This window comes from Panthera pardus, unplaced genomic scaffold, assembly GCF_024362965.1.
Source record: "Panthera pardus isolate Hobbes unplaced genomic scaffold, ASM2436296v1 HiC_scaffold_16, whole genome shotgun sequence".
Classification (NCBI taxonomy): Eukaryota; Metazoa; Chordata; class Mammalia; order Carnivora; family Felidae; genus Panthera; species Panthera pardus.
Window position 1 is genome coordinate 78,646,287 of NW_026526721.1, and position 27,761 is coordinate 78,674,047.

General features: G+C 42.4%; 1 protein-coding gene across 5 annotated transcripts in view; it reads right to left on the reverse strand.

Annotated features, from left to right (window-relative positions):
• LPP (LIM domain containing preferred translocation partner in lipoma) overlaps window positions 1-27,761 on the reverse strand; it is a 677,239-nt gene that overhangs the window by 444,755 nt on the left and 204,723 nt on the right. For all 5 annotated transcript variants that reach the window (XM_019463484.2, XM_019463486.2, XM_019463485.2 and 2 more), the window contains one exon: window positions 4,455-4,659. In XM_019463484.2, the coding sequence (XP_019319029.2) occupies window positions 4,455-4,644 (190 nt within the window). In that variant the 5' untranslated portion in view covers window positions 4,645-4,659. Of the gene's footprint in view, window positions 1-4,454; window positions 4,660-27,761 lie in introns of those variants that run through there.

The following is a 27,761-nucleotide window of genomic DNA, read 5'->3' on the forward strand; positions in this document are numbered from 1 at the left end:
CTGAAGGCCTAAAGAGCTACTAACTGGGAAAAACAATACCCCACTTTTAAGTGTGCCAAAGCTCTTTAGAGGAAGGTCATTAGCAGAATTCATTATAAACGAATTATGAGAGTTGGGGCACCTGGCTGGCTCAGTCGATGGAGCACACGACTTTTGATCTTGGGGTCATGGACCTGAACCCTACAGCAGGTGCCGGGATGACTTAAATAAATAATATTTTTTTAAAGAAAATCATGACATACGGGATCACATAAATATAAGCTGATGTGGAAAACATGTGGGTACTTGGCCATTCTCAGCCCGAGTTTAAAAATGAGAAAGCAAACCCCAGAGATTGCAGACATAAAACTAAGGTGGGGAAATGGAACGGAAAACTTCCAGGTGGCAGTGGCTCAACAACTCCTGGACTAAAAGGCTCAAGGAATGGGTATAGGAGGGTAAAAGTGATTCAAACAGGTGGGTCGGGCTCTAGAACTGGCATGCCTGATGGGTAGCTATGAAGCCGGGATCTGAAGAAGCAGGATCTGCCTGAAGAAGCAGGTTTATATTGCTGTGGCCTAACCACCACCCCAAACATTACAGAGCCCCTACTATGAGGCAGGGGTGCCGCTGGTGCCATTGGGAGCAAAGGCATGAGTCACGCAGTCCCTGTCTCCAAAAGCTTCAAGTACACTGAAGGAGACGGGCTCATTTACAAGTAAGTCTGTTGGAAGGCTTGTGATAAGAATTGTGATAAGAATTCTACGGGATGGATAAAGAGGTTATGGTGGAGTGAGAAAGAGTCCTCTCCAGAATATAGTTAAGAGGTCCTGGATAAGTCTAGACTCAGACAGAGGGGACCTGAGCTCAGCCCTGAGCAGGCCACACATCTCTGAGCAAACAACTTATACCCCCTGCCCTGCATTTCCCACATTCACACCAGTAAAGGGCCGACCGTATGCTTTCTATTAATTCTAACTTTCTGTCTTTGCAGTTAAGCTTCTTAGAGGTCAGGCTCTGAATTAAGCTATGAATGAAAAGCCTTTATGGGCTACAAATTGAGGGAGAGTATGTACCAAAGGGAGAAAATAGGTGAGCTGAGGCACAAGACCCCGGCATCTTCAATTCACCCTCTAGGTAAAAACTGTCTTGGGGCGCCTGGGTGGCTCAGTCGGTTAAGTGGCCGACTTCGGCCCAGGTCATGATCTCGCGGTCCGTGAGTTCGAGCCCCACGTCGGGCTCTGTGCTGACAGCTCAGAGCCTGGAGCCTGTTTCAGATTCTGTGTCTCCCTCTCTCTGACCCTCCCCCATTTATGCTTTGTCTCTCTCTGTCTCAAAAATAAACATTAAAAAAAAATTTAAAAAAAAAACAAAACAAAACTGTCTTACCTACTATCTGGAGGTTTCACTAATGTTACAGAGCATTCTAAATGAACAAAAACAAAAACCAAAAAAAAAAAAAAAAAGGGAAAATGGATATAAACTTTAAAAATGTATAAAAATTTAGACAAAAAAATAACATAAATTATAAAAATGTTTGCAGTCACAGAGAATGCACTAACATTTCAATTAAATAGAAAGTAAAGCAAATCTCACACTTCCAACAAATATCATGTCATAATACAGAGCAGATGACGAGATGCAGCTTCATTTAAAAACAAAGTCTGAATATCCATGAACCTTTCCCATATTTATCTTTAAAATGTATATATGCAAGGGAAATTTCTTCTTTCACGTATTCAAAAAAGGTTATATTAAAAAAAGAGAGAGAGAGAGAGAGAGAGAGAGAGAGAGAGATTGGCAGCAGTGCAAGAAAGAATCAAGACTTCAGAAATTAAATGAGACTGAGTTGCTTGAAATGAGGATGCCATATTCCAAACTGTTTACTGCAAGAAAAGAATTACTGAGCCGAGTACTCACCCATCCAGCCATCCGCCATCCATCCAAATATATACACACATAAGAACATACAGACATACATTTGACCATACACAATCATTCCTACTAAAAACACAGTAGCATAATAGGAGCCAAGAGGAACATAAGGACGAGGGAGAAACCATGTCTTGTTGCTTAAATGGGGAAACAAAGCTTACATTCTTACAAGGAAGTATCACCATCACATGGGGCCCGAGAGCCACCTATGCCAAGAAGAGAAGGGCAAAGCAAGTTTAGCACCTGGGGAAGGACAAAGGCCGCGCTTCCGACACTGAACAGCCACAAAACTACCTCGCCTCTCCATATTCCCATTTCCGGTTTTCCATGTGAGAAAAACTCTTTCCTCACAGGGTAACACGAGAAAGCCATAAAACGATCACAGAGAAGCGCAGCATCTCGTACAGCCTACATGCTGAATAGGGGCAGAGCAAAAGCAGGAGGAATAACAGAAAGAAAAAAAAAAAAGCAGAAAGGTGAGGCTCACAGAACCAGAGGTACACGGAAACATCCCACTCCCAGGGATGGGAGTGGTTTCCTCTGATCTAGGCCATGTCTGGTCATTTTGGAGAAGGTGATACAAGTAGGATTTTGACCGGGGACAAAAGAGGTGGGGGTGGTATGTTGAGAAAGAGCACATGGTCCTGAGCTGCCGTGTTCTGGAGAGGATGCCAGCGTCCCCAGAGCACTAGACAGACAGAGAACGAACCTCGCAGACTACAGCAAAGGGAGTGGGGCATCTCAAGTGCACAGAGTCACCCAAGGGGCCCAAGGGGCCAACCCACTGCCACACATAGCATTGGGCGTGGAGGGATCTGAAGGGAGACCACTACCTGCTTCCCTCCTCCCTCTCACATATGCCATGTATTGGCCTACTTAATATGGGACCTGCCCTCCTCCCCTGCCCCTCAGGTGTGTGTCAGTTATCATACTTACCAAGGCTTCCTCACAAGTTTGCCTCCTACTCCAGGAGGGAGTCTATCTTAGTCCTTTCATGTGAGAGAGAAGTCTATTTCAGTTCTCCCCCAAAATGAGGGGACAAAACAATAGTCCCCCAGTAAGCAAACAGGGGAAATGCAGAGAAAGCAAATAAGGAAGCCAACATATGGCCCCTCCTGTCCTGATGAGGAGGGATTCTCTTCCAAATTCCAGCCCTGAGTCCTGAAACCACTAAAAAGAACAAAGACAACCAGTTCCACTAAGTCTGGGAGCAGACATGGAGCCTCCTTCAAAGCCTGTAAAACTCAGGCACTGCCACAGAGATTAGTAGAACACCAAGAGCGTCACATACTGTTTTTCCAGGGTAGCATTCTAATGGTCTTATTGTTGCTCCTCCCAGAACAAAAAATCCATGGCCACAGCCCAGGAGTGCATGCTGATGCCTGACCTTCCTACCACCTGCCTGAGCGTCCAGCCATCTCACACAAGCTGGATATCTGGACTAGGCTTCTGACTCCAGAAGTCATTAAACTCTATTTACAATACCAACAGATTAATGAAGTGTTTGCTGGGGACAGGTAGAGGACTAGGAAGCAAAGAGAAAGACTGCACCATACGACAGGGCGTGACACAGTCTTACTGAAACTTGCTGAAAGAAACACACTCCCATCACCCAAGAAGCAGTAAGAAACATCATGGAGAAGTTATGTAAGGTCATTTTTCTAAGTGGTGGTGGGATGAGGGAGAAAACAGAGAAAGGGGTACTGAATCTCCTTTCAGGTCTCCTCTCTCTCAGCTCCCAGAAATGGAACGTTCTTCTGCTTGTCAGTTATAAGTCATTGTTTCATGGGTTTGGATGAGCTGCTGACATTGACTGGTAAAAATATGGAAACTCTTCCAGCAAAGAGTACAGCACCCTGCACTGTCTGAGAGGTTCAGTGTGTGACTGTGCATGGACCTATGAACCTGAGATGCTGAGCTCGTGTGGATCATCAAACTCTACCTGATCAAAACTGAATGGACTGCCATTACAACCTCTAGAACTAGGTTTCATTCACATTTGCCTATGACCTTCTACAAACGCAGATCTCACAGAGCTCTCTGGACAACTTCATCCTAAGTAGTCTAGGGGAGGAAAGATAGCCAACGAAGGTTAAACAATTCCAGTGAGGTACCTTCATATGGGTTTCCAATCAGACCACTGCCTGGCACCATATGGGGCCACTTGTCCCATGTCAAGAGGGAGGGGCAGCTGGGTAGCAGACACATCTCTACATGAGATGAGGTGAAAGGATAACATGGTAGAAGGGCACTGGGCTACGAATGAAGAAACCAAGTTCTAGTTTTGGCTCTAGACCAAACTCACTGTATAACCACAGCCAGATAACCCCTAAGAGGTCTCACTCTCTATGTCCCTAAAAGAAAGGTTCGCTTTGATAGTTTCTAGATGCTTTTTAACCTTTGACAGTCTATTAACTACAATAAGCACAGCGAATTCTTGAGCTAACCTTTCTCCGACACAACACTGGACAGATGAGTCACTCTTATTGTACTGAACTCTCCCACTTTAGGCACCCAACTCTAAAATCCCCCCCACTTACCTTCACCTCCAGGTTTGTATGGGTTGTACTTGGGCTTTGGAGCAACTACTGGTGCAAACTTCTTGGGTGGTTGTTGTGTGGACACTGAAATGCTGGGAGTCCCAAAGGAATGGGTGGTCTCCATCCGTGCAGGCACATGGCCAAGAGGCTCACCAGTACTTTTGGGTGGCAGCCAAGACGGATGAGACATTGTCGGAATCTGAAACTAAAAAGAAATAAACACAGTTGGTTGGTTTCCAGAAGCACAAAAATGGAAGCAACCCACCTCTCGCTTCATCATAATTTCATCTTAATCCATACTTGAAATCTTGAAAAAGCTCTCTGAGCAGGAAGAAAGAGAAAAGGTAAACGGGGGGACTGGGAAGAGGAGGAAGGGAAGGAACAGGAAAAACTGACCATGGGAGGAGAAAATAGAAACTCCCTCACCAATCTTGAATACTTCTTCTAACAGTTAACTCTTTAGCACTAACACTCTTCAGGAAATGGATATGATAAGAAATGTTCCCTAACCCAAAGGAGAATCTGATACCAAACAAGGTTGCAAAAAGGCTCAAACTTTATCAATAACCTATGAAAATGATTACCAACCAATGACATGGTGATAAGTTACCTAAATGAAGTGATATTACCTAAGTGAGATAAAAAAGAAAGAAAAGTGTTTCTGGGATGCAGAAAAAGGTAAGATTATTCTTGTTGGGAGCAAAATGAAGACCTCACTGATGAGGTGCCCTTCAGACTGGGCCCTGAACTGGCAGAGGCCAGTCCGAACAGTGTCAGCAAAGTGGCACAGGCAGAAAGGTACACAGCACTTATGCTTGGTGTGACCGGAGGGGGAATAAGGAAAAGCAGCGAGCAAACAACTAAAACATGGGATGCAACCAATGCCCAGACAGCTTTGCACCCTAGCCCGGGGAGCCTGAATGTATTAGGTCAGCATTAAGGAGGCACCCAAAGTTTATTCTTGAAACAGGGGCATAACCAGGGCATGTCCGGATACTTTCAAGTGATCCCTCTTAGAGGAACCGTCCTGCTCCCCACCAAGGGGGCACTTGCAAATCGGGGGGAGGGGGACTTTGTTGTCCACAATGCCTGGGACCGTACCGGCGCTTAGTAGCGAGACACTAGGGATATTCAACACCTGTAATGAACAGGTCAGCCCCACGTGACCAAGCATCAGGAGCTGTGCTGAGCCAGTATCATAGGGAAGATTTATGAACAACTTAGCTGGTGGCGGGGAGGGGAGGGACAGCCCAGCCAATGTACTGTTCTGATGGGATTACAATACACTATGTGAGGAAAGAAAAAGGATGTCTTGCCTGTCAGGGTAAGCCAGTCACCCCTCCAGGGAGCCTGCAGGCTGGGGCTGAGCTTCCCGGACATCTTGCTGAAGAGGAGGGCTCTCCAAGCCTGATTGCAACAGCTCTCCAGCACAGGGAGGCCCGGAAGCCACCCTGCGCCGACTCGCAGCCCCACATCCACCCAGTAATTTATTAATTGAACTGAATTAATTGAGAGGGCTCCATGATTACCTCCAGATGTCTGTAAAAACAAAGAACACTGGAAACACAGAGAAAAATAAAGGCCTCCGTCCATGGCATGGCACCGGAGATGGGGTGACAGTGATAGGAAGGGCGCAGTGTTGGCCAGGTAGTATCGGAAGGAATGGCATGACCTCGAACATCGCCCCCCCCCCGCCCCGCCTACCCTGACCCTGCATCAGGGCTGCAGGTACCTCAACTGTCTCAGAGTTAAGATCAAGCCCTGCCCCCACTAACTCTCAGAGTTTTAGGACAACCAATGAGATAACAACATTAGAGTGTCTTATATACTATAAAGTGCTATGCAAAGTGAGAGAAAGAAAATGCTTGCAGTGGTTTTCTCCGTTTTTAGAAGGGGATGACGGGAATCATTGAGGAAGCCTCTAAACTAGGAATCAGGAGGCTTCTGTTGCTGAAGCCAGTGGTGACCCTGACTTTTCAGTCTGGTTGTAGGGAGCTTCTTTTCCTCTCCCTCCCTTGTACCTTGTGCACAGGCTATGTACAGACACTTATTAAACTGTGAGTCCCTTGAAAGGGCCACGACCAGGGTGCCTGGGTGGCTCAGTAGATTGAGTGTCACCCTCTTGATTTCAGCTCAGGTCATGATCCCAGGGTCGTGGGATCGAGCCTGGCATCTGACTCCACGCTGAGCATGGAGAATCTGCTTAAGAGTCTCTCTCTCACTCCCTCTACCCCAGCATCCCCACTTTGCTCTCTCTCCCTCTCTCTCTCTCAAATAAAAATAAATAAAATATTCAAAAAGAAAAGGGCAATGACCATATTTTACATATTTCTAAAACCACCATTAAGGCCAAGCACAAAACCAATATGGAAACCATGAGTCTGGGTTATTCATTGTTCTGAAGCCTGGCAGCAAATTAACAATCATATGAGAAGATTTCTCTCAGGATTGAAGAATACTAATCTCGGTTTTGTGTATATACTTTTTTTAATTGAGTCTCAGTCTCCTACTGAAAGGGGATGAAAGTGTCTGTTCTGCTTTCAACATGACTAAAGTGAGCACAGGTCAGGACCAAGTAGGATAAAATAAAGCTTGAAAAACTCTCGTGCCCTATGCACATTTGTAGTATGCATTTTAGCTGTACGTTAACATTATCCTCGCAACTTTTCTATAAGCCTAAAGTCATTCCAAAATAGGAACTTTAAAAAATGGGTTACTATAGGATGCAGTGATTTCTACAGCAAAGAGGCACATTTCCAGATCAATCCCACATTGCCAATTGACTGTAGAATCCTGGCTTTTTCAGATATGCCGTAGATAGAAAAGAACAGGCAACTTCTGGGAAAGTATAAGAAATGCGAACTTCAGCATCAAGATGCAAGTAATTGACTCCACCATCTTAACAGTCATCCCCAGTACCTCACGGTACCCTGGTATTGCCCTCCTCACAGACACAGCTCCAGCCCCACCCCCCGAGAGTGCCAGGGCCTGGCCATCTATCTGTTCGCGGATGACCTCTATGGCATCTCCTCATACCATTCTTCCATATGTCAACAGGGGTCCAGTGACACCATTCAGAGCATTTGTAATGAATATCAAATGCTGTGCCCACCATCTACACTGCCATTTTCCTCCCGTCACTTTATACCAACCTTCACTTTCTACCAAGCCCTATTTTTCTTTTCTTTTTTTTTTCATCTTGACCCAACACAAATGTGTCTGATGCTGTGAACATTTTCCGAACTCCACCTTCCCAACAAAAGAGTAGCTTAATTTGGGGGTCTTCTAGTACTTGTATCATACTTACAACAATCCACAGGGACTGACCCAGCGAGCGGGAAGCTTCTGAGTAGTCTCACTATACGACCGCAATGCTGGCTCGAAAGTCTTTAAGCAAGCCATGTTACAGATAAGTGTGTGAATGAATGAATGTTGATCTGTTTGTTTACTCATCCCTCTTTAGAATCTCTGTATCTTCCTTCTTAGCCTCCAGTGATAGAGTCAACTCTTTTCCTTAATTTAGCAATGGAATTAATCATTTTGATCGATTTCCAGATATTGAACCATGTCTGCATTCCTAGGGAAAAAAGCCTACTCACAGTTGTACAATTTGATATATTGATGAATTAAATATGCTATTTTGTATAGAATTTTTTTTTACCGATAATCGTAAGTAAGATTATCCTGTAGTATTATTTTCTCTACTTGTTTTACTTCTCGTTATTCGGTTTTAACATGAGGGTTCTACATCCTTTTCTACCGTGTGGATTTGTTTCCTACTGAGGAGATTAGAATTATCTGATCTTTAAAAGTTTATCAGAACTTAGTGTAAAGTCATTTGGATGTGATTCTTTAATAATAGATCTGAATCATATTTCCAGTAACTTCTATGATAGCTGCAGCAGTTTTATGCTTCTTTGGAGGTTATTTTCATGTTCTGCTGGAAAATCATCCATTTCCGCTAGTTTTATCTCCCTCCCTTTTGATGCAGCTACCTCTCAATTAAAAATGCTGTCTCCTCTATTATGCATCATTTAGATCCCGAGCATCACTTCCTACTAGTCCTTAAGGACATGATTCACGTTTTCTCTCAACCAGTTCAAGTTAACTTCCACAGCACTTAGAATACTGTGCTCTTCACACATCTCTGCCTCTCTGCCGGCCTGTATCCCACACTAAACTCTTGAATCCTTGAGAGCAGAAGTAATTATCTTCCTTGAGTCCCAGGACCTAATGCATGATAGACACTCAGTAAAAACGTCTGTTAATTTAATGAATGAATAACTGTATTTGCCTGGCACTCGAGCTCCAGATGAATCATATTCTCGTCCTGTACTCAAGAAGCTTAAAGCCTACCTGCAAAAGAGACATTTACATATGTGAAAAGAGACAGCAATACACAGTGTACAAAAAGAACCGGGGTGTGTGACAAGAGCTAGCATAGGCAAGGGTGGGCCTTGACAGGGACTTTGAAATCTGGGTGGCTCTGAAAGATAAATGGACCAACAAAGATAATGCCTGGAAATACTATAAGCTCAAGGAAGAAGCAAGGTCTTCCCATGGGACAGGGAAACAGGAGGGTTGTACTAAAATGAGGGACTCAAGGAGAATATTTGGGGAAAAGGTTTGGAAGATATAAACTGAGCTTGCCTTTTAAAAGTTTTATACAGAGAAATGAGAAGCTAGAACTTTTATCTTTGAACAGTAATCTAACAAGAGTACCCACTCTAAGTAAGAGTAAAGTTCTATGTTCCAGATGGATCCATGGAAGGTGACAAACACAACAACACAGACATGGAGTCCCCGTGTCCCCAGTTCCAGTCTCAGCTTCACCAGTGTGACCTTTAACAAGAGAGGATACTCATTTGCAAAACGAATGTCTGTAAAGTCCCAGTCAGCTCTAATATTCTATAGGGCTTTCCTTCTCCGAAACCTGAATTACAGCCCTGTATTTTGATAAATAGGTTTGAGGAAATCTCACAACTTTAGTGAACAGATGAAGTAGAACATGTCAGTTGGGGTTTCTCAGCTTCTCCAAGAAAGACCAACATAAACACAAAGATAAGCAGTGGTGAGAGCTGGTTTTGCTGGACCAAAACTCACTCTGCTCTTACTTCCTCTGGTTCTAGGTCAGTTTCACTGTAAGCTTACAATCATTGCGAAAGCAAGAAGTGAAAGGGAAGATCTCCAGAGAGGCTGTGAAAATACACAAACACCATCACAGGAGAGGCAAACAAGAGAAATGGCCCTCATCTAAGCAAAATGCCTACTGCTGCAGGGAGGCAGAGAGCTGGGCTCCCTGGTCTTTCTGAACTAGCGTCACATGCAAAGCAATTAAGAAGAACCTAAGAAGTTTCACTTAATTACTCTCTCCATTGCCCTTGGTCCTCTCCTCCTAGCTGTTCATTGGGTACAAAAAAGCCATGGACTGACAATAAACAGCCAGTGTTTATTGCAGAATTACTATATGCTAAGCAATTTTCTAACAATCACATAATTCTCTTGACTATTATATGACGTAAGATTATCATTCTCCGTATTCAGCAGATCAAGACTGTAAAAGTTAGAAAACGTGCTCAAAAAGATACATACGCTAACCAACAGCAAAACTGAAGCTTGGACCTAGGTCTTCAACCCCAAATCCATGGTCTTCATCATGGTATCACCTTCTTCTTTGAAGGAAAGAAAAAAAAACCCACAAACCAGAGGAAGTTACACTTAGAAACAGTCAATTGTGCTCTTATCTCCATTCCTAGCTCCTGGACACTACTTGCCATAATGTCTTCTCTATTCTATTCCATCAAACAATAACCATCATGAGCCACAGGCTCACACACTGATGAAGCCAGTAGTCTGACCAAACTACTCAAAGCACCACAGAACACAAACAGCCACAAAAGACCATATGATGCCTAAAATCCTTCCTCTGCACATGAGAAAACTTAGGACTATAGGTAAAGTGAGATTTAATACTTAAAAAAAAAAAAAAAAAAAAAAAAAGAGCTACTGAGCCTCTCTAAAGACACCATGTGAACGACATGTCATCGTCAGCCACAAAAATAGAACTAACTAGTGTTTGCTCAAGTTTTCCTCTTTCCTGAAATCAATACCGTACAGTTCTATGAACATTTACATGGGTCACTAAAATTTAAAAACAACCAATGAATCATTGCAGAGTACCATCTAACAACTAAGCTCTAGAAGCTTAATGTAATAGTTTTCAAAACTGTCTATACCCTAGACTCATCCGGGGATCTTTACATATATATTCTGATCGAAGGGCCGAAAATAATTGACTTAGAGCATTTGCATTAATCTTTAAATCATGTTGCATTAGTCCCTAAATCTCCTTTGGCAATTAACCCAAAGCCTGGCTCGTGGTCAGTGTTTGCTAACAAACGAATGATACTGAGGGAAGAGACAAGTACTAACACATTATGTTAGTGGTAGAAAACTTGAGAGACTGGGATGCTAAGTGACTGAAATATCAGAAGTAGCTGATGGCAGCCTAAGTTCAGGATTCATGTCCCTTCACATTTTCTTTATTTAAACGAGCATTAGAGATTTAAATAATACCTTGCCTTTAACTTTGGAGGGGTTTGGCCATCTTTCCCCTTTATCTAAAGGTCAATACTTTCCTACAATTTCAAACTGCTTTCTTTTTTTTTTTTTTAACGTTTATTTATTTTTGAGACAGAGAGAGACAGAGCATGAACAGGGGAGGGGCAGAGGGAGAGGGAGACACAGAATCCGAAACAGGCTCCAGGCTCCAGGCTCCAGGCTCCGAGCTGTCAGCAGAGAGCCCGATGCGGGGCTCGAACTCACAGACCGTGAGATCATGACCTGAGCCGAAGTCGGATGCTCAACCGACCAAGCCACCCAGGCGCCCCTCAAACTGCTTTCTTAACAATCTACGAAAATGATACACTGTGCTTCTCTCTCTGGGCTACAGCTAATCATCCTGTCTCCATCTCGGTGTTCAGCTGGAGGATACCTGATCCTCTGAATTAGACCCAGTTTTCAGGCTGAGCTCTGCCATGAACTCACACAGCAGCCTTCCCTCTGTGAGATGGCAGTGTCCGCCTCTGAAAACGAGGTGACTGGATTCGATGAAGACTAACGACAACCCTATTCACAGACTCTTCTGATTCCATGGAAGATCCTGACTGTAGGAGATCCTGACTGTAGAACAGGCCCCCAACAAGCAAAATCATGGAAATTCCAGATCATCTGCAATTCTCCTCTGAGCTCATCAGTAAGAAAGCACAGCCCTCTATTTTTGTTCTTCTTCTTCTTCTTCTTCTTCTTCTTCTTCTTCTTCTTCTTCTTCTTTTTTGGTCACCCGTTTCCCTGACTCTTCAATCCTCCCCATGGCGGGAGGGAATCTTAGATTGATCTCAGAGACTACCGAGGTATCAATCAAGATTTATTATGCACAAGTAAATAAGTACTTTAGGCAAACCTTTCCCAAGTTGTGTAGGTAAGTCCCTACCAGTGTAATTACGAAGCAGATCTACCGTGGCATGTGACGGAAGCATGGGAAGACAACGCTAAAGAATACGGCAGGCTGAAAATTACACAAATTGTTAGCTGAACAGCAAATGTGATCACTCTTCCTCTGAAGCGTCAGGTCAGAGGAGAGCCGGAAGGGCAAAGCGGGATCTGCCATGGGCTGAAAATGTCAATGTATTCACTCAACTTCTCTCTACAGGCAACTCTGGCCCAGCACTGGCTAAGCGCCCCATTCTCTGCATGGACAGCTGGCATTACTTGGAAGGGGTGACTACAGAATAACTCTGCAGAAATGCCAAACCTTTATATAGGCTATCGGAGACACAATTGGAAATACTGGAAAAAGCTCTGGACTTAAATACAGAGGACTCGGATGTAATTTCTAGCTCAGCCACTAATCAACTCGATGGTGACTTTAGTCCCTTGACCTCCTTGAACCGCAGTGTCTCTCCCTATCTATTAAACAAAAGATGCCTGCTGCCATTGCTTCCACTGCTCATGTCCCCCTACAAGTCTGCAAATTGAGTGAACTCAGGTTTCTTACACCCCTGTCTTAACTCCTGAGTCCCACTGACCAGGGAGTATAAAGTGAAAGAAGACAGGATAGGAATCCACACAGAAAATACCAACCTGCCTTGCACAGGGTTAGTATGAATACAAATTAATGCTAAAGGCACAATCCTCATTAGTGGCAACACCACTGGTGACAGGAAACGTACCACTGCATTGCAGATCCCAGGTAAATGGAGAAGCAGCAGGGGGAGAAGCATCAGTCCAGACAAGTAAGCACTGGTTTCTGATAAAGAGGCGAAGTAGAACAGAGATCAATGTCCACACTGAGCTTTCATTTCAGATTCAGAATGTCGCACGAAAAGGGAACCATCAACTCTGACAGGGAAACAATAGTACTGGAAGAGCAGGACACTCAGGAGAAGGTAAAAAGCAGAATGGGACCAAAGCAATTACTAACTCTCATCAGTCGAAAACAGACTTGGGTGGCAACAGCCGGGACACTGGCCAAGAAGTCATAGAGTGACAAATTGTAGGGACTCATTTGTTCTTCTAATTTGAAAATCCAAAGCCCAAGATTTAGAGAAGCTGAAGTAACTCTTCCAAGGTAACACAGCAGGTAATCACCATCAGGGATGGATTCAAACCCAGGTGTTTTGCTCCCCAAAAGCGTTTGAAGTAGCAAAGTTTCAATAAACAAGCCTGTAAGTCTATTGATTATTGGATGAGAACTGGAAAAGGGGGGCAAAGGCACAGAAATGGACACAAGAGTAAAGAATCTCTCCTCCAAGAGTCAGTATCCGTGCTGTGGAACATCAGCACAGAGGTCATGTGACCCCCAACCTTGTGCTCTAGGTCACATTCCATAGCAATAGTTCCGCTGGGCTAAGTGACCAAGAAAATTTTTACCCTCCCTGGACCATGAGTTCTCCAGCTCTACAATAGTTAGCATTAAGAAGACGATCTCCAAAATCCCCTCTCATGACAACATTTTATGTTCCTAAGGAGGTTTCTTCTTTTTTTTTTTTTTTTAATTTTTTTAACGTTTATTTATTATTGAGAGACAGAGAAACAGAGCAGGAGTATAGGAGGGGTGGAGAGAGGAAGAGACACAGGATCTAAAGCAGGCTCCAGGCTGTGAGCTGTCAGCACAGAGCCTGATGCGGGGCCCGAAGTCACAAACCGCGAGATCATGACCTGAGCCGAAGTCGGACACTTAAGTGACAGAGCCACCCAGGCGCCCCAACGGAGAAGGTTTGTTCTAAGACTCTAACAACAGGTAGTTTTCTGTCCAAGGCTAAGAGAAAGGGGCAAAAAATACCTACAGCCTCTGCACTCAGAAAATCTACTAAATGTGGAAATCTGAATTTACAAGAATGAGATTCTGAGTGCCTGGTTCATACAGGTTTTAAAATCCTACTTTACATCTCGCCCCACCACGAGGATGAAACACAAGAGTGTGGAAAAGCCACCAATACAATCGCTAATGAGGCCTAGAGATCTCTCTGGTAGCACCTGAAACCTTCTCATTCCAAACCCACCACGACAGGAGTAGGTACTCAAGTTAATTGCTGTTCACTTGTCTGTGTTCCCGACAGCCTGCTCCAACTTGTTTGAAAACATGTAAACACTATGTTTTAGTGTTTACCAGTCTGTCATGCCCATTAGACAGGTCATAGAATTTTATTAGCAGTTTGAGGGATGTTTTGACTGATTTCGATTTTTTAATATTTTGTTTGGACTTTCCTTTATTAAAAATTCACTCTTGGGGCACCTGGGTGCCTCAGTCGGTTAAGCTTCCGACTTCAGCTCAGGTCATGATCTCACACTCCATGAGTTCGAGCCCCACGTCAGGCTCTGTGCTGACAGCTCACAGCCTGGAGCCTGCTTTGGATTCTGTGTCTCCCTCCCTCTCTGCCCCAGCCCTGCTCAGGCTCTCTCTCTGCCTCAAAAATAAATAAATACATTTAAAAAATTGTTTTAATTCACTCTTAGGGGCGTCTGGGTGGCTCAGTCAGTTAAGCTTCCAACTCTTGATTTCAGCTCAGGTCATGAACTCATAGTTCCTAAGATCCAGCCCTGTGTTAGGGTCTGCACTGAGAACTCAGGGCCCGCATGGGATTCTCTCTCTCCCTCTCTCTCCGCCCCTCCCCCGCTCGCTTTCTCTCTAAATAAATAAATAAATACGTTTAAAAAAATCACTTTGATGTCCCAATAAAAACAAATAGAGCAACAGAAAAAAATTCTGCTTTAGCTGTAAGTTGGCGAAGTTGAAATATTTAATTTTGTCTTCACTGAACAGGAAGCCACCATTGACAAATCTCAGGCCATATTTTTATGAGACAATACTGCATGTGACTCTATGAGGCAATGTTTATTCAGGCCATAAACCCACTAAGAGTGATCACAGCAACAAGACACAGTGTTAACCGTTATACTTGAGACTTCCAAACATTAAATTGCTCAAAAACCTGTCACCTGTCAACTATGCTCTTTGTACCCTAATGTCACAACTACTGATTATAAACTAGCTTACAGCCTTTGCTCAGAGTTTAGACACTGTCATTTGAATGACTGTTATTGAGTTTGGGCAATAGTGTTATAAAGTTTCCGATGCAATCTTTGTTTCCCTATTACTTAATTTTCATCGTAAATTTGTCAAACCCCAAATCTGCTTTACTCCAGGGTTAAAATATAAGGATATTGCAAAATTAAATAAAAACGCCTGGACATCGGACAAATAAAGGGGGCTAGAGAAGAGATACAGATTTTCAACCTTCAAGCACCACGACATACAGTTTTAGGAAACAAAGAGATTCAACTTCAACTTCATGCATCATCATATGCTCTGAAATAATAATTTTTCTTTAACACCAGTCCAAGAGCCCGGAGAAATTTCTCAATACTTAAAATGGTATGAAAAACAAACCGGCTTTTCATTAGAATGTGTTATAAATTCAAATTAAGTAAGAGAGGCTAGTTTTGCAATTTCACATTTAATAGCAAAACAATTGAAACCATTTTCAACTGGTGACCTTTTTCTTAAGTCACGCTGGAAGTTGTTCCAGTTTTATTTCAAGATTTTGAAACAGAGACAAAAATCTGTGGAGGCATTGACCAATGGCAGCTGAGTAAAAACGAGCCAGGCTGTTTCGGATCAGTTTCAGAATGACATCGGTGAATGTTATTCCCTTTTAAATCTCCCTCCATGAGAGTACTGATGCTGTGCCTCCTGCATTTTGATCAATTACAGGCCACTGTGCATAAAAGACAATGCAACGTGTGAAGAAGGCACTAGGTTGGCTATTATTCTGGGGAAATCACTCACATACGCACGCATGCACACAGCACACTTTAGATTTGTAAGGTAGTAGGCAACAACATTCACCAATACAGAATTTTAATATCCCAGAAGCATGAAACTGTTAATGAAGATATTTCTTCTAAGAGGAGCTAAAGTTGAAATGTAATCACCATCTGTGAGTTTGCTTATACGTATCTAATGACCAGGAATCCATTACCTCACAAGACAGTCCCTTCCATGGCAGAAAAGTTGTAACTACACATAAAAAGTTATATGGAGCTGAAGCCCTTGCTCTCTTAAAAAGCATCTGTCAGTCCTACCCCTGCCCTCTGGAACCACAAGCCCTCGGATACATGGCAGCCCTCCAGATATTTAAAATAATTTGATGGGGCACCTGGGTGGTTTGGTGGGTTAAGCCTCTGACTTCCCCTCAGGTCGTGATCTCATGGTTCACGAGTTCGAGCCCCACGTTGGGCTCTCTGCTGACAGCTCAGACCCCAGAGCCTGGTTCGGATTCTGTGTCTCCCTCTCTCTCTGCCCCTCCCCCCACTCACACTCTGTCTCTCTGTCTTTATTTATTAAAAATAAACAAATACTTTAAAAAAAGAAAATCCCAAGAATAAAATAAACACATTGATAGAACAGTTCCTTGAACCTTATTTAAATTTTTGGCAGAATACATTTCAATGTGATGGAGGGGGGGGGGCAGAATCCAAAATGCATTACTTTCCTAGACTTCCTATGTGGGCCATGTTATGATCCAGGCTGAAAACCTGCTGCTCTAATATTATAACAGCCTCTGCAAGTAAATAAAGAACAAAGATGGCATCTTCTTTTATTTTCCTATTACTTACTACCGAATCTATTCCATTATCAGTGCTCAGCAATTGAGTACTACATAAAAAGAAGGTAAGCTTAAAGTTTGGTGAATATAAAGAATTAAGATCTGTTTTCATGTCAGTTCACATCTCAAACAATCTCCACAGTTCATTATAATTAGGGTGACCAGATATCCAATGCATGCTTGTTGTTTTGATCTAATTATTAACAATGTCCCTTTTCAATGCCCACTCTCAAAGGTGTCCCACTTTATTATATTTTGAGGTTTTTATTTACTTTTGAGAGAGACAGAGACAGAGGGTGATATGGGGGAGGGTCAGAGAGAGAGGGAGAGCAGAATCTGAAGCAGGCTCCAGGCTCTGAGCTGTCAGCACAGAGCCCGACACGGGGCTCAAACTCACGAACCACGAGATCACCACCTGAGCCGAAGTCAGAGGTTAACCAAGTAACCAAGTAACCAAGTAAGCCACGCAGGAGCCACCCAGGAGCCCCAAATGACTATATATAGTCATTTACTTATAATACTGTGATAACGAGGTTTTGGTCGCTTCATTCAAGAAAATTCTGAATATGGTAGTGTCTTCTCCCAAAGGTCAAAGACTTCCCATACTTTGACTTTATTACTGCCATTGCTAAGAGGGCCAAGCAGTAAGCAGTGTTAAATAGAGGAGGCTTTGGGGCTTCCCTGCTCCAGAAGCATGTGCTTCCCAAAAAGAAGGCAAGAATGTACTAAAAAGATTCTACAGGAGTAGGAGAATGCAAGATACAGCAGAAATCTAGCAGAAGTTAGTACCAACTACCCTACGCACTCAGCCTTTCTTCTGAAGCAAAGAATATTGCCCTAGGAAATGACACTATTTACTTCGATTACATCTTTACCACCTGCTCACTCCTGTCTCCTACCTTCACCAATGTTACCAAAGATTTCAAGTAGAAGGACAACAGGTTGGCCTGATTCATAATTTGGAACAGGAAGAATAAGGGAGCAGACAAGAAACTGAAATGTGTCCAAATGTATTCACTAGGGTACAAGAGTAAAGGTGATAGAGATCACTTATAATTGTTTTACATTTCTAAATAGGGGTTACACGAGTTAAGGGAGACGAAGTTGAAAGAATTCAATGCAGGCCGACAGGCTATAAGTCTATCGTATTTATTTTAAATAAACTATTTTATATTGATTTCCATTGCAAATTCTAAATGTATATTCTGCAGGGGTGGGGGAAGGGGGGAAGCGTACAAGATGGAAAGTCGACAACCCTTTGCCAAAGACGGAACCCTCCCCCCGAGACATGGTAAGCACTGTTATATCATCATATTGCATATCTTCTCGTAGTACTTTCCAAGATGTTTCAAACCAAAACAGTTTAGAATACTCTCCCAGCTCAGGATCTTCCCTCCTTATGGCATTTTCTCTGATAAATAGGAATTTCCCTTAGGGATTCCCTAAAGTAAAGTGGTTGCATTACCTTCTGCTATATAATTAATTGCACTGACAAATAGAGGTCTTCTAGAACAGAATTATTAATCCATCCTCAGTGTGGTATCCACTGCACACAAAGGCTCATGCGAAGACATGCCCCAAATGTAAAAACTGTAACCCTTACTGTGTTGAATATGGTGGATAAGCACGCAAACCTGCCATATTGCAAAGGTGGGCTTGCAGGAAGGGCTTCATCACAAAAGAGATTCTGCCAAGTTATCTGTACTGGCTTGAGATTTGGAAGACGAAAGTAAGACAAAGGCCATGTTCCTGTAGCTCTGGCTTGTTTTCTGCTGGAAGCATGGCCACGGAGATGGGATTTTTCTGCATCCACATTCCCACATCTCACCTGTAGCCTTGGGGTTTTCAGGAAGCAGCTATGGTGGAGGAGTGGCTGGACTCCATGTCTCAGGGTCCAGTGGCTTCTTTCCTGACCCTGATTTCTTTTTTTTTTAGCATTATGAACAAAACATTGACTTATTAGTTATTCTTCGTTAACTAGTACCGATTTCATCTTGTCAAGTTTACCACTGCAAGTTACCCAAACAGCCAAAAGTCACAATTTAGTGAAAGAACGTCATTAAACTCTGTATAATCATCAAAACCACAATGAGGTACCACCTCACACCATTCAGAATGGCTAAAATTAACAACTCAGGAAACAACAGATGTTAGTGAGGATGCGGAGAAAGGGGAACCCTTTTTCACTGTAAGTGGGAATGTAAACTGGTGCAGCCACTCTGGAAAACAGTATGGAGGTTCCTCAAAAAGTTAAAAATAGGACTACCCTATGACCCAGCAATTGCACTACTAGGTTATTTACCCAAAGGATACAAAAATGCTGATGTGAAGGGGCGTATGCACTCCAATGTTTATAGCAGCACTATCAACAATAGCCAAAGTATGGAAAGAGCCTAAATGTCCATCTACTGATGAATGATTAAGAAGACATACACACACACACACACACACACACACACACACACACACACACACAATGGAATACTACTCAGTGATGAAAAATAATGAAATCTTGCCATTTGCAACAACATGGATGGAACTGGAAGGTATTATGCTAAGTGAAATAAGCAGTCAGAGAAATCCAGATATCATATGATCTCACTCATATGTGGAATTTGAGAAACTGACCGTGGCTTCTTAATCACAAGTACGGCACTGCATTCTTCAAGCCAACAGTTCTGTGGTAGCCTCATGATTCTCTGCAGTCCTGACTGTGGAAAATGTAACAATCTTGTGTGGTTCTGGGTTTTCTTACTGGAAGCTCAGGCTTGAGCCCGCTGGATACGATCCTTCCAATTATTTAGAAGCACCTAATATCATGTATTCAATCCTTCCCGCCTAAAATACCTAGAGGGGTTTGTTTCCCATGGTAAACAGCAACTAAATCCCCCACGTTATCCTTACAATCGTTTGCCAATAACAATAATGACATAATAGCAACAAAAAAGACAGGTTCAAATCATTCATTGTGCGAACAAATCCTGAGTACCGATGGAAGAGCTCAGATCTTCGCTAGGGACCTGAGCCACGCACAGAGCCCACACAGCACCAGCCTTCAGAGCCCCGCTTCTGATGGGAAGAGGCAGCACTTGGTGATGCGGAGCAAAGCTGTAGAAGGATCATCTAATCTCAGCGATCTAGCCTCAGCTCTGTCCCTAAATGGCCACGTTTTCTAATTAAGGGGCCACATGGACGAAAGTCCCCTTAAACTGTAACATTCCACATCTCTATGAGTCTTTGTAATCACGAGGGAATTTACTTGGATTTAAGTCCTAACAAAACTTCCTAAATTTCCAGTTCCCTAAATCTGAAGGTCAGAACACAAAGGTCACTTAATACACAGAACTCATATAGTTAAAATAGGAACAGGAATCAGTGACCCCCAAACGCTATGTACGATGGCAGCCTCCAGCTGGAAAGCCGCAGGGAGAAAAAAAATCTAGCTCGTGGTTGCAGTGGTTGTTAAGAATACTAGAGAACAGGCACAGTTTCTTCAGGGACTCCATCTTCTTTGCAAATGTCTGCCTCACTGTCTGAAGGAAAGCGGAATATTTACATGCACTCTCTTTGCTCAAAGTACTCAGGCCACTCAGTCACAGAGTGAAAGAAATAATAGGCAAATGCACTAATGCTTAGCTCTCTCAAGGAAAGTCATTAGTTTCTTCATGTCCTGGACAAGAAAATCTCTGCAGCTCATAAAAGAGAAGCAGTTTTGGGGACAGGAAGAAAAATGTCAGGAGAAGCATGGTCATACATCTAATGGCAGTTGGGGTACCGGCTCCAATGGTGGCCTCAGGCCAGCGCCTCCCAGGACCACACTGGGCCTGCATTGACTCATCTGCCAAATGCAGACCACACTCCCTGCTCTGAGTACCTCCCGTGTTCTTAAGAAGACCAGGAGAAATACGGAACACAAGAGCATTTTGTAATATACATATAGAGATTATTAATAAAGGAATTTCAAACAAAAGCTACAAATGGGACTTTTCTTTTTTTCTTTTTTTAAATTTTTTTTTAACATTGATTTATTTTTGACAGAGAAACACAGAGCATGAGCAGGGGTAGGGGCAGAGAGAGAGAGAGACAGAGAGAGAGAGAGAGAGAGAGAAAGAGAGAGAGAGAGAGAGAGAGAGAGAGAATCCGAAGCAGGCTCCAGGCTCCGAGCTGTCAGCACGGAGCCCAATGTGGGGCTCGAACTCACAGAGTGTGAGATCATGACCTGAGCTGAAGTCGGATGCCCAACCGACTGAGCCACCCAGGCGCCCCAAATGGGACTTTTCAAGCCCAGGCAGCAAAAGGAAATATAAATATAGCCATAATTTTACAATTTTATAATGTAGGGGAAGAAATGGTGATCAGAATTGTAACAAACAATCATGTCCAAAAGAGAAGAGAAACCAGCTCCACTCTGTCATAACTGTCTCAGTTCCTGTAGCACATAGAACAATGGAAAGACTGCAGGGAGGGGCAGAGACCGCCTCTGTGCTTGCAACATACCAACGCCATGGACACTCTGGACCAAGAAAATGACATTTTCACCTCGGTAATCTCACAGTGTATGTCCTCTAAGAATGTTTGTGTGGCTCTGTGCAAGCGACTTCAGCACTTTCTCAGCCGTATCTCCAGGAAAACGGAAATAATGGTCACAACGCAGGAATGAAACCTAAGACTGATAGTTCTATGCAACTGTGCAATTAGAAGTAGTAAGGCCCAAGCTCTCGGCTTGCTCACCTGGATGGACAGGCATGCAAGGACAGACCTCACCCGTGAGTGGATTTCAGGACCCCAGCAGCACAGGCAGGTTCAGGTAATACTCAGGCAATAACTAACCTTAAAGGAAGTAGAGACAGCCTAAGCAGTAGGTCAACACAAGCAAATGCTGAGCTCTGGACCAAGAGGCAAAGCAGTCCTCCAGCTTTAGCCTACTGGAGAGCAGCCAGCTTAGGACACAGATGAAGTCTGAGCTAAAATTCAAGCCCCAGGCCCAAGGACACACAGTCACAAGAAGAGTTATATTTCACAAAGCAAAATGGCACCCTCTTGGTCTGCACTGGGCTAGAGTTACCAAACAGATCTCCAGGGCCTTGGGACATCAGGTGACAAAGGAGCTAAAATAAGCAAGATAAATTAACCCTACCTGTAATTCACCAAAGAGGAGACCTCAATGGCAAACAAATAGAGCAAAAATAGATAACAACAAAATATACACACATGTAGGCAACTTCAATAGTAAGGAAATGCAAAACAGGACAACAATGAGATACTACTTTTCACACACAGTTTGGCAAGAAATTAGAAGCGTCAGAAAATTTACTTTGGGAACAGTTGTGTCAGGAAACTGACACTCAAAATATTATGTTTCTTTTATAAGTGCATATTTTCTATTTCTTTGACGTATATTTGATGTCCGTGGCCGCTCTGGCGATACAATGGCAGACAGAGTGGTTGTGACAGAGACCATCTGGCCCTCAAAGGCTAAAACAGCTCCTACCTGACCATCCACAGAAACATTCTGCAAGCCCCAGTTCTAAATTAAAAAAGTGTTGTTTCCAATTACTAGAGATCTAAGAAATCTGTTCGGTTTTTAAGCCTTTTCTAGGTGTTGTTGCAATGGTCTAAGATGACCCTTAATTCATATTAGGGTCTATTTGGATGTATATTCATGATATAACTTGTTTTTATTGACGCTTACCAACTACCCCAAGGACATTACAATAGTCCTCCCTCTTCGGAGTGTTTCGAGATGCTGCTTCACTGCATATTCAGTTCCACGTGCAGGGGCTCCGTCGCTGGTGGTCACGTTACTGAGAGAGCCTCCTATTCCAGCACCAACACCACCATTTCACTTATAGTTGCTTTATAACGCACCTTAGCATCTGGCCAGGCTGGCCCCCGTTCCTCACCACTCCTGGTTTTCAAATTTCTCTTAGCTCTTCTGCCTACCTTTTATCAACACAGTTTTGGAATTCATTTTTGTTAGGATTCGAGAACAATACCCTCAAAAGCTGGGCCCAGATGACATGCAATGTAGAGGAAATTAACTCCTTAACCACCTTCCTATCTCCATTTAGGAAGGAGGTGTATCTTTCCCTTTATTCAAGAGGTCCTTGGGGGTACTCAAAAAGTTCTAGAACCTTTTCCTACAAGCCAGACACAATTCTCATTAAAAGACGCCCTCTTTGCTTTGCAGTGAATAGGCTTGCAAAGATCACAAAGTATTCATTTTCTAATGCCACATACAAAATGTAACTGCAAATGAGACATGAGGAGACATGTTTAACCTTACAATAACCAAAGAAATGCTAATACCAAAGAAACAACACATTGAATGCTGGCAGAAGCAGCAAGATAGGCAAGATACTGACTCCCTCATGCATTCCTGCAGCAGCTATAGAAACATCCCCTAGAATACAAGCCATCAGTGGATTTAAATAACCATACAATGTTAACCTCTGACCTTGATATCTCAACCCTCAGACATCATGCTTAAAATTGCTGATGGACTAAGCTATACTGATGTATAAAAATGGTAATCACAGCAATATATAAAAATAATGGAATAATTAAGTAAGATACGGTGTAACCACTCAATGCAATATTAAACAGGGTTTAAAATTGTAATCACTCAAGACTATGCAGCGATACTTAACGTATGATGCCAAGTGATACATAGCACTATGGTAATTTATGCTAATAGCTAAAGATTACAAGGGAATACACAAAAATGATAGATCATACCTGTATCTAAGTGGTAGAAGTATAGGTGACATTTTTTTTTCTACTCCACATTCTGGGCCTTGCACAATGTTACATTATTTATATAATTAAAAAATACAAAAGAGGGGGCCAATTTTCAGGTGTCTTCCAGATCAACAGTTTGCAATTCTTTTGCTCTTAAAGGTGGAAATAGGAGACTGAGGCAAGTTCACCAACTTTTCAAAGGCCCACAGATCAAGTACAGGCAGAATTGAGACTAGAACCCGAATCTCAAGATTTTAGAGGTAGTATTCTTTCCGACACAGCATTTTGCGGTGTCCTTTTTCTAGGGGCCAACCAACTCTTGGGTCATTTTAATATTTTTACATATTATAAATAAGTAAACGAAAAAAGCAATGATCTATTATTACCTCTCTTGAGAACAATGGCTTTAAAAATCTTACAAAATGTCTTGATTGGCTGAAGTTTGAATCAAATGTCTTTTCTGAATACGGCTATTCCAGAGAAGAAATCCAGTTGACCCTTAACCAACTAAGAAGTAGGGTCACTGATCCCCCAAGCAGTGGAAAATCTGTATATATCTTTCAAGGCCCCCAAAACTTACCTACTTAATAGCCTACTGTTGACTGGGAACCTTAGCAATCACCTAAACAGTCAAGTAACATAAGTCAAGTAACATATATTTTGTATATTGTATTATATACTATTCTTTCAATAAAGTAGCTAGAGAAAAGAAAAACTTATTAAGCAAATCCTAAGGAGGGGCACCTAGGTGGCTCAGTAGGTTAAGTGTCAGGCTCTTGATTTCAGCTCAGGTCATGATCTCACGGTTCATGAGATCGAGCCCCATGTTGGACTCTGCACTGACCTTGCAGAGCCTGCTTGGTATTCTCCTTCTCTCCCTCTCTCTCTGCCCCTCCCCTGTTCACGTTCTCTCTCTGTCTCTCAAAATAAGTAAACTTAACAAAAATATGAAAGAAAGAAAATCATAAGGAAGAGAAAACACACTTATTGTACTATGCTGTATTTATGTATTTACTTTTATTTATTTATTATTTTTTTAAGTAGCCTCCCCACCCAGAGTGGAGCCCAACTCTGGGCTTAAACTCACAACCCTCAGATCAAGACCTGAGTTGGACGCTTAACTGACTGATCCACTCTACTTAATTTTTTTTACAATTTTTTTAAATGTTTATTTATTTTTGAGAGAGAGACCCACACAGAGCATGAGTGGGGGAGGGGTAGAGAGAGAGGGAGACACAGAATCCGAAGCAAGCTCCAGCCTTGGAGCTGTCAGCCCAGAGCCCCATGTGGGGCTGGAACTTGCGAACCAGGAGATCATGACCTGAGCCGAAGTCAGATGCTTAATACACTGAGCTATCCAGGCACCCCTGTATTTATTTTTTAATAATCCACTATAAGTGGACCCACATAGTTCAAACCTGTGTTGTTCAAGGGCCATATGTCAGTCTTTTCCACAAATGCCTGCATACTACAATCTTGCTTTTGTAGAAGTAGTACTTTCCTCATAAAGTCATAAAACAATTTCAGGGGTAAATCAAGCATTAATTTAACAAAAAGATAAACTTCAGCTTTGGACATTTACTTTAGAAGCTAAGAGGTCTCAACTTGCAATATTATCAGTCCAGGAAAAAAAAAATCCCTTCAAAATTTGAAAGCTAATGAGAACTATTTCTTTGACTCTTCTCACTGCAACCTGACAACACATTTGGCAGAGAGGTGTTTATATACCTGTATACACAACGGATAACCATAATTAGTTTCTAATATCCTGTAATGTCTAAAGATAACATTTGGAGCCCACATGTATTCGAACACTCTGTGAATTCTGAGGGGGTTCTAATTAGGTCCCAGTGGAGGTAATATTTAGAAAAGAACAAGGTAAAAGAAATCATCAAATAAAAGACAGCAAGAATAAATGGTTAATAAGGCAGAGAGGCTCCTGTGGTGTGTGTGTGTGTGTGTGTGTGTGTGTGTGTGTGTACTAGGATTTAAGCATTATCTACTGAAGGCACATTTTCCAAGAGCTTGAGCAACCCCTTCCAGCAACTGGTGAGATAGTTTCCTATTTCCTGATATGCTACAGAACTTTCTCCTTCCCATGGTTTTCTAAATATTGAGTGACATATCAATCATCCCTCAACCTGCTGTTTTCAGTCACCTTCTGAAAAAAATGCCTCTTTCATCCTGCCTTGACACTATTCAAATCATGATAAAATAAACATTGAAGGGGCAGGGTTTGGGGTGAGGCAGAAATTAGGATGCATTTTACAGACTAGTAAATATATTCATAGAAGTATATTATAATTACAATTAAAATATAATTTTATGTTGCAGATGCCTGGGTGGCTCAGTTGGTTGAGTGACCGACTCTTGATTTCAGCTCAAGTCATGACCCCCGCGGTCACAGCATCAAGCCCCACGTCGGGCTCTGTGCGGACCGTGGAGCATGCTTAAGATTCTCGCTCTCTCTTCCTCTGCCCCTCTCCCCCACTTGCACTCTCCTCCCTCTCTCCAAAAAAAAAAAAAAAAAAAAAGCTAAGTGTGCACGTATATAAAACTTTATGTGTATATAAAGAACAATCACCTCAGCAGAGAGAAAGAATTTGAGGGTTAAATTTACAATGGAAGATGAGTATGCTGGCGACTTTGTGAGAGTCCTCATTCAAGTTGAATCTTTCCCTCACACATACTCCTAATGCACACTTTTGTGCCTTTAATGTTAGACACGTCTTAGCCCAGTTAGTATTACATCCTTCCTGTTAAGATGTCTGTCTCTTCTGCCAGACATAAAGTTCCTTGAGGGCAGAATTATACTTTAATCATGGTTTCAAGTCATAAAGCACCTCACACACAACTTTACCAGTGCCTGGTACAGAACATACATTTCTTAGCTAAAATGTATATCTATTTGTGGCAAACCATGCTAAGGAGGCGGGGAGAAAACAGAGAAAATGGGGAATAATTGAGAATATGTACAAAAAATATCAATTAAAATGGATTATATGTCCCTATGCTACCCACAGTCAACACAAACAAACAACCATATTAAATTTTCCAGAAAGACATTAGAAAATATCTTCTGTGTCTCGTGTCACCCCTGATGATGTCTAGGAACAAATGTACCACAGCAGGGTGAAAAGGAAAGTACAATTTAAGGTACAGTAGAAAGGAACTGGATTGAAAACCAGAATCCTCATAAAATTGAGTACCTGACAGGAGTCAGTCATTTCACAGTAAAAACTTAAGACATAAAAATAAAAAAAAAATAAGAGCAAAAAGTTAAACACCCGTAGGCTTCAGTGGCTAGCACACAATGAGCGCTATTGATAAACCAGCACTATACGGACTTGAACCTCGTCTGGGCCTTAGTTTTCTATCAAGGTTTTGGGCCCTATGTTTCTATAGGGTTTTAAGTGTCAACAGACACACTAATGGCACCATTGCTGGGGCAGAGTAAAAATACCAGGAGCCAAAACCTTATATGTTAGGAAAACAACACACATGCCGAGGGTAAGACACAAAGGAGGGGACCAATACAGTCAAGGAATATACCCTTTTTGTAGAAGTTAATGTCCCAGTAGCTTCTGGGGGAAAATCTTCAAAAAAATGCTACATTAATTTAAAAAAAAAGCAGCATAAGAAAAGAAATAAGGTCTTAATTATTACCATGCAATGAACATCTAATACACATACTGTTTTAGGTACTGAGGAGGGTACGAAAGAAATATCGTGTATATAAACCCGAAAGAGCTTAGAGTTTAACTGGAGAGTGAAAACAAACATCATTACTACATGTAAAGGTGAACAAAGAGGAGTTCTTTAAAGATTCCATTTAAAGAGCTTTTGCGTCCATTATGGTAGTTAAAAAGTGGACACCAACTCTGTGATGTAGACAAGACGGACATTAATAACTCATTTTACAGATGTGGAATTTGAATTTGAGAAAATCAGTCAACCCATCCATCCATCAATCACACAAACAGCAAACGACAAAGCCTGGACTCAAAGAGCTAGACTCCAGATTTCTAAATAAATCTGAGGTCCACTGTATCATGCCACCTCCCTTCCAGCTTTACTGGAATATACAAGTGACCTGGGTGAACGCAGACATTCACAGAAGACCAGAGACCGGTGAACATTGCCTGGGTTAGTAACGATTAGGAAGGACTACCCGGGCAAATGGGACTGGAGACAGGTGCCACACTCTAGAAGGAAAGGAGGCAGAGGGCTTGTTCTTCTCCAGATTCCTCAATCAATCTCATCTACTGTTCTGCTTTCATCATATCCTGACCATTCCCAACTCCAGTCCTGACCTTTCTTCTAGACTCCGGGCTTGCACATTCAGCAATCCATTTGCAGAAGTCTCAAATCTGAAAAGTTTTTTTTAAAACCTCCC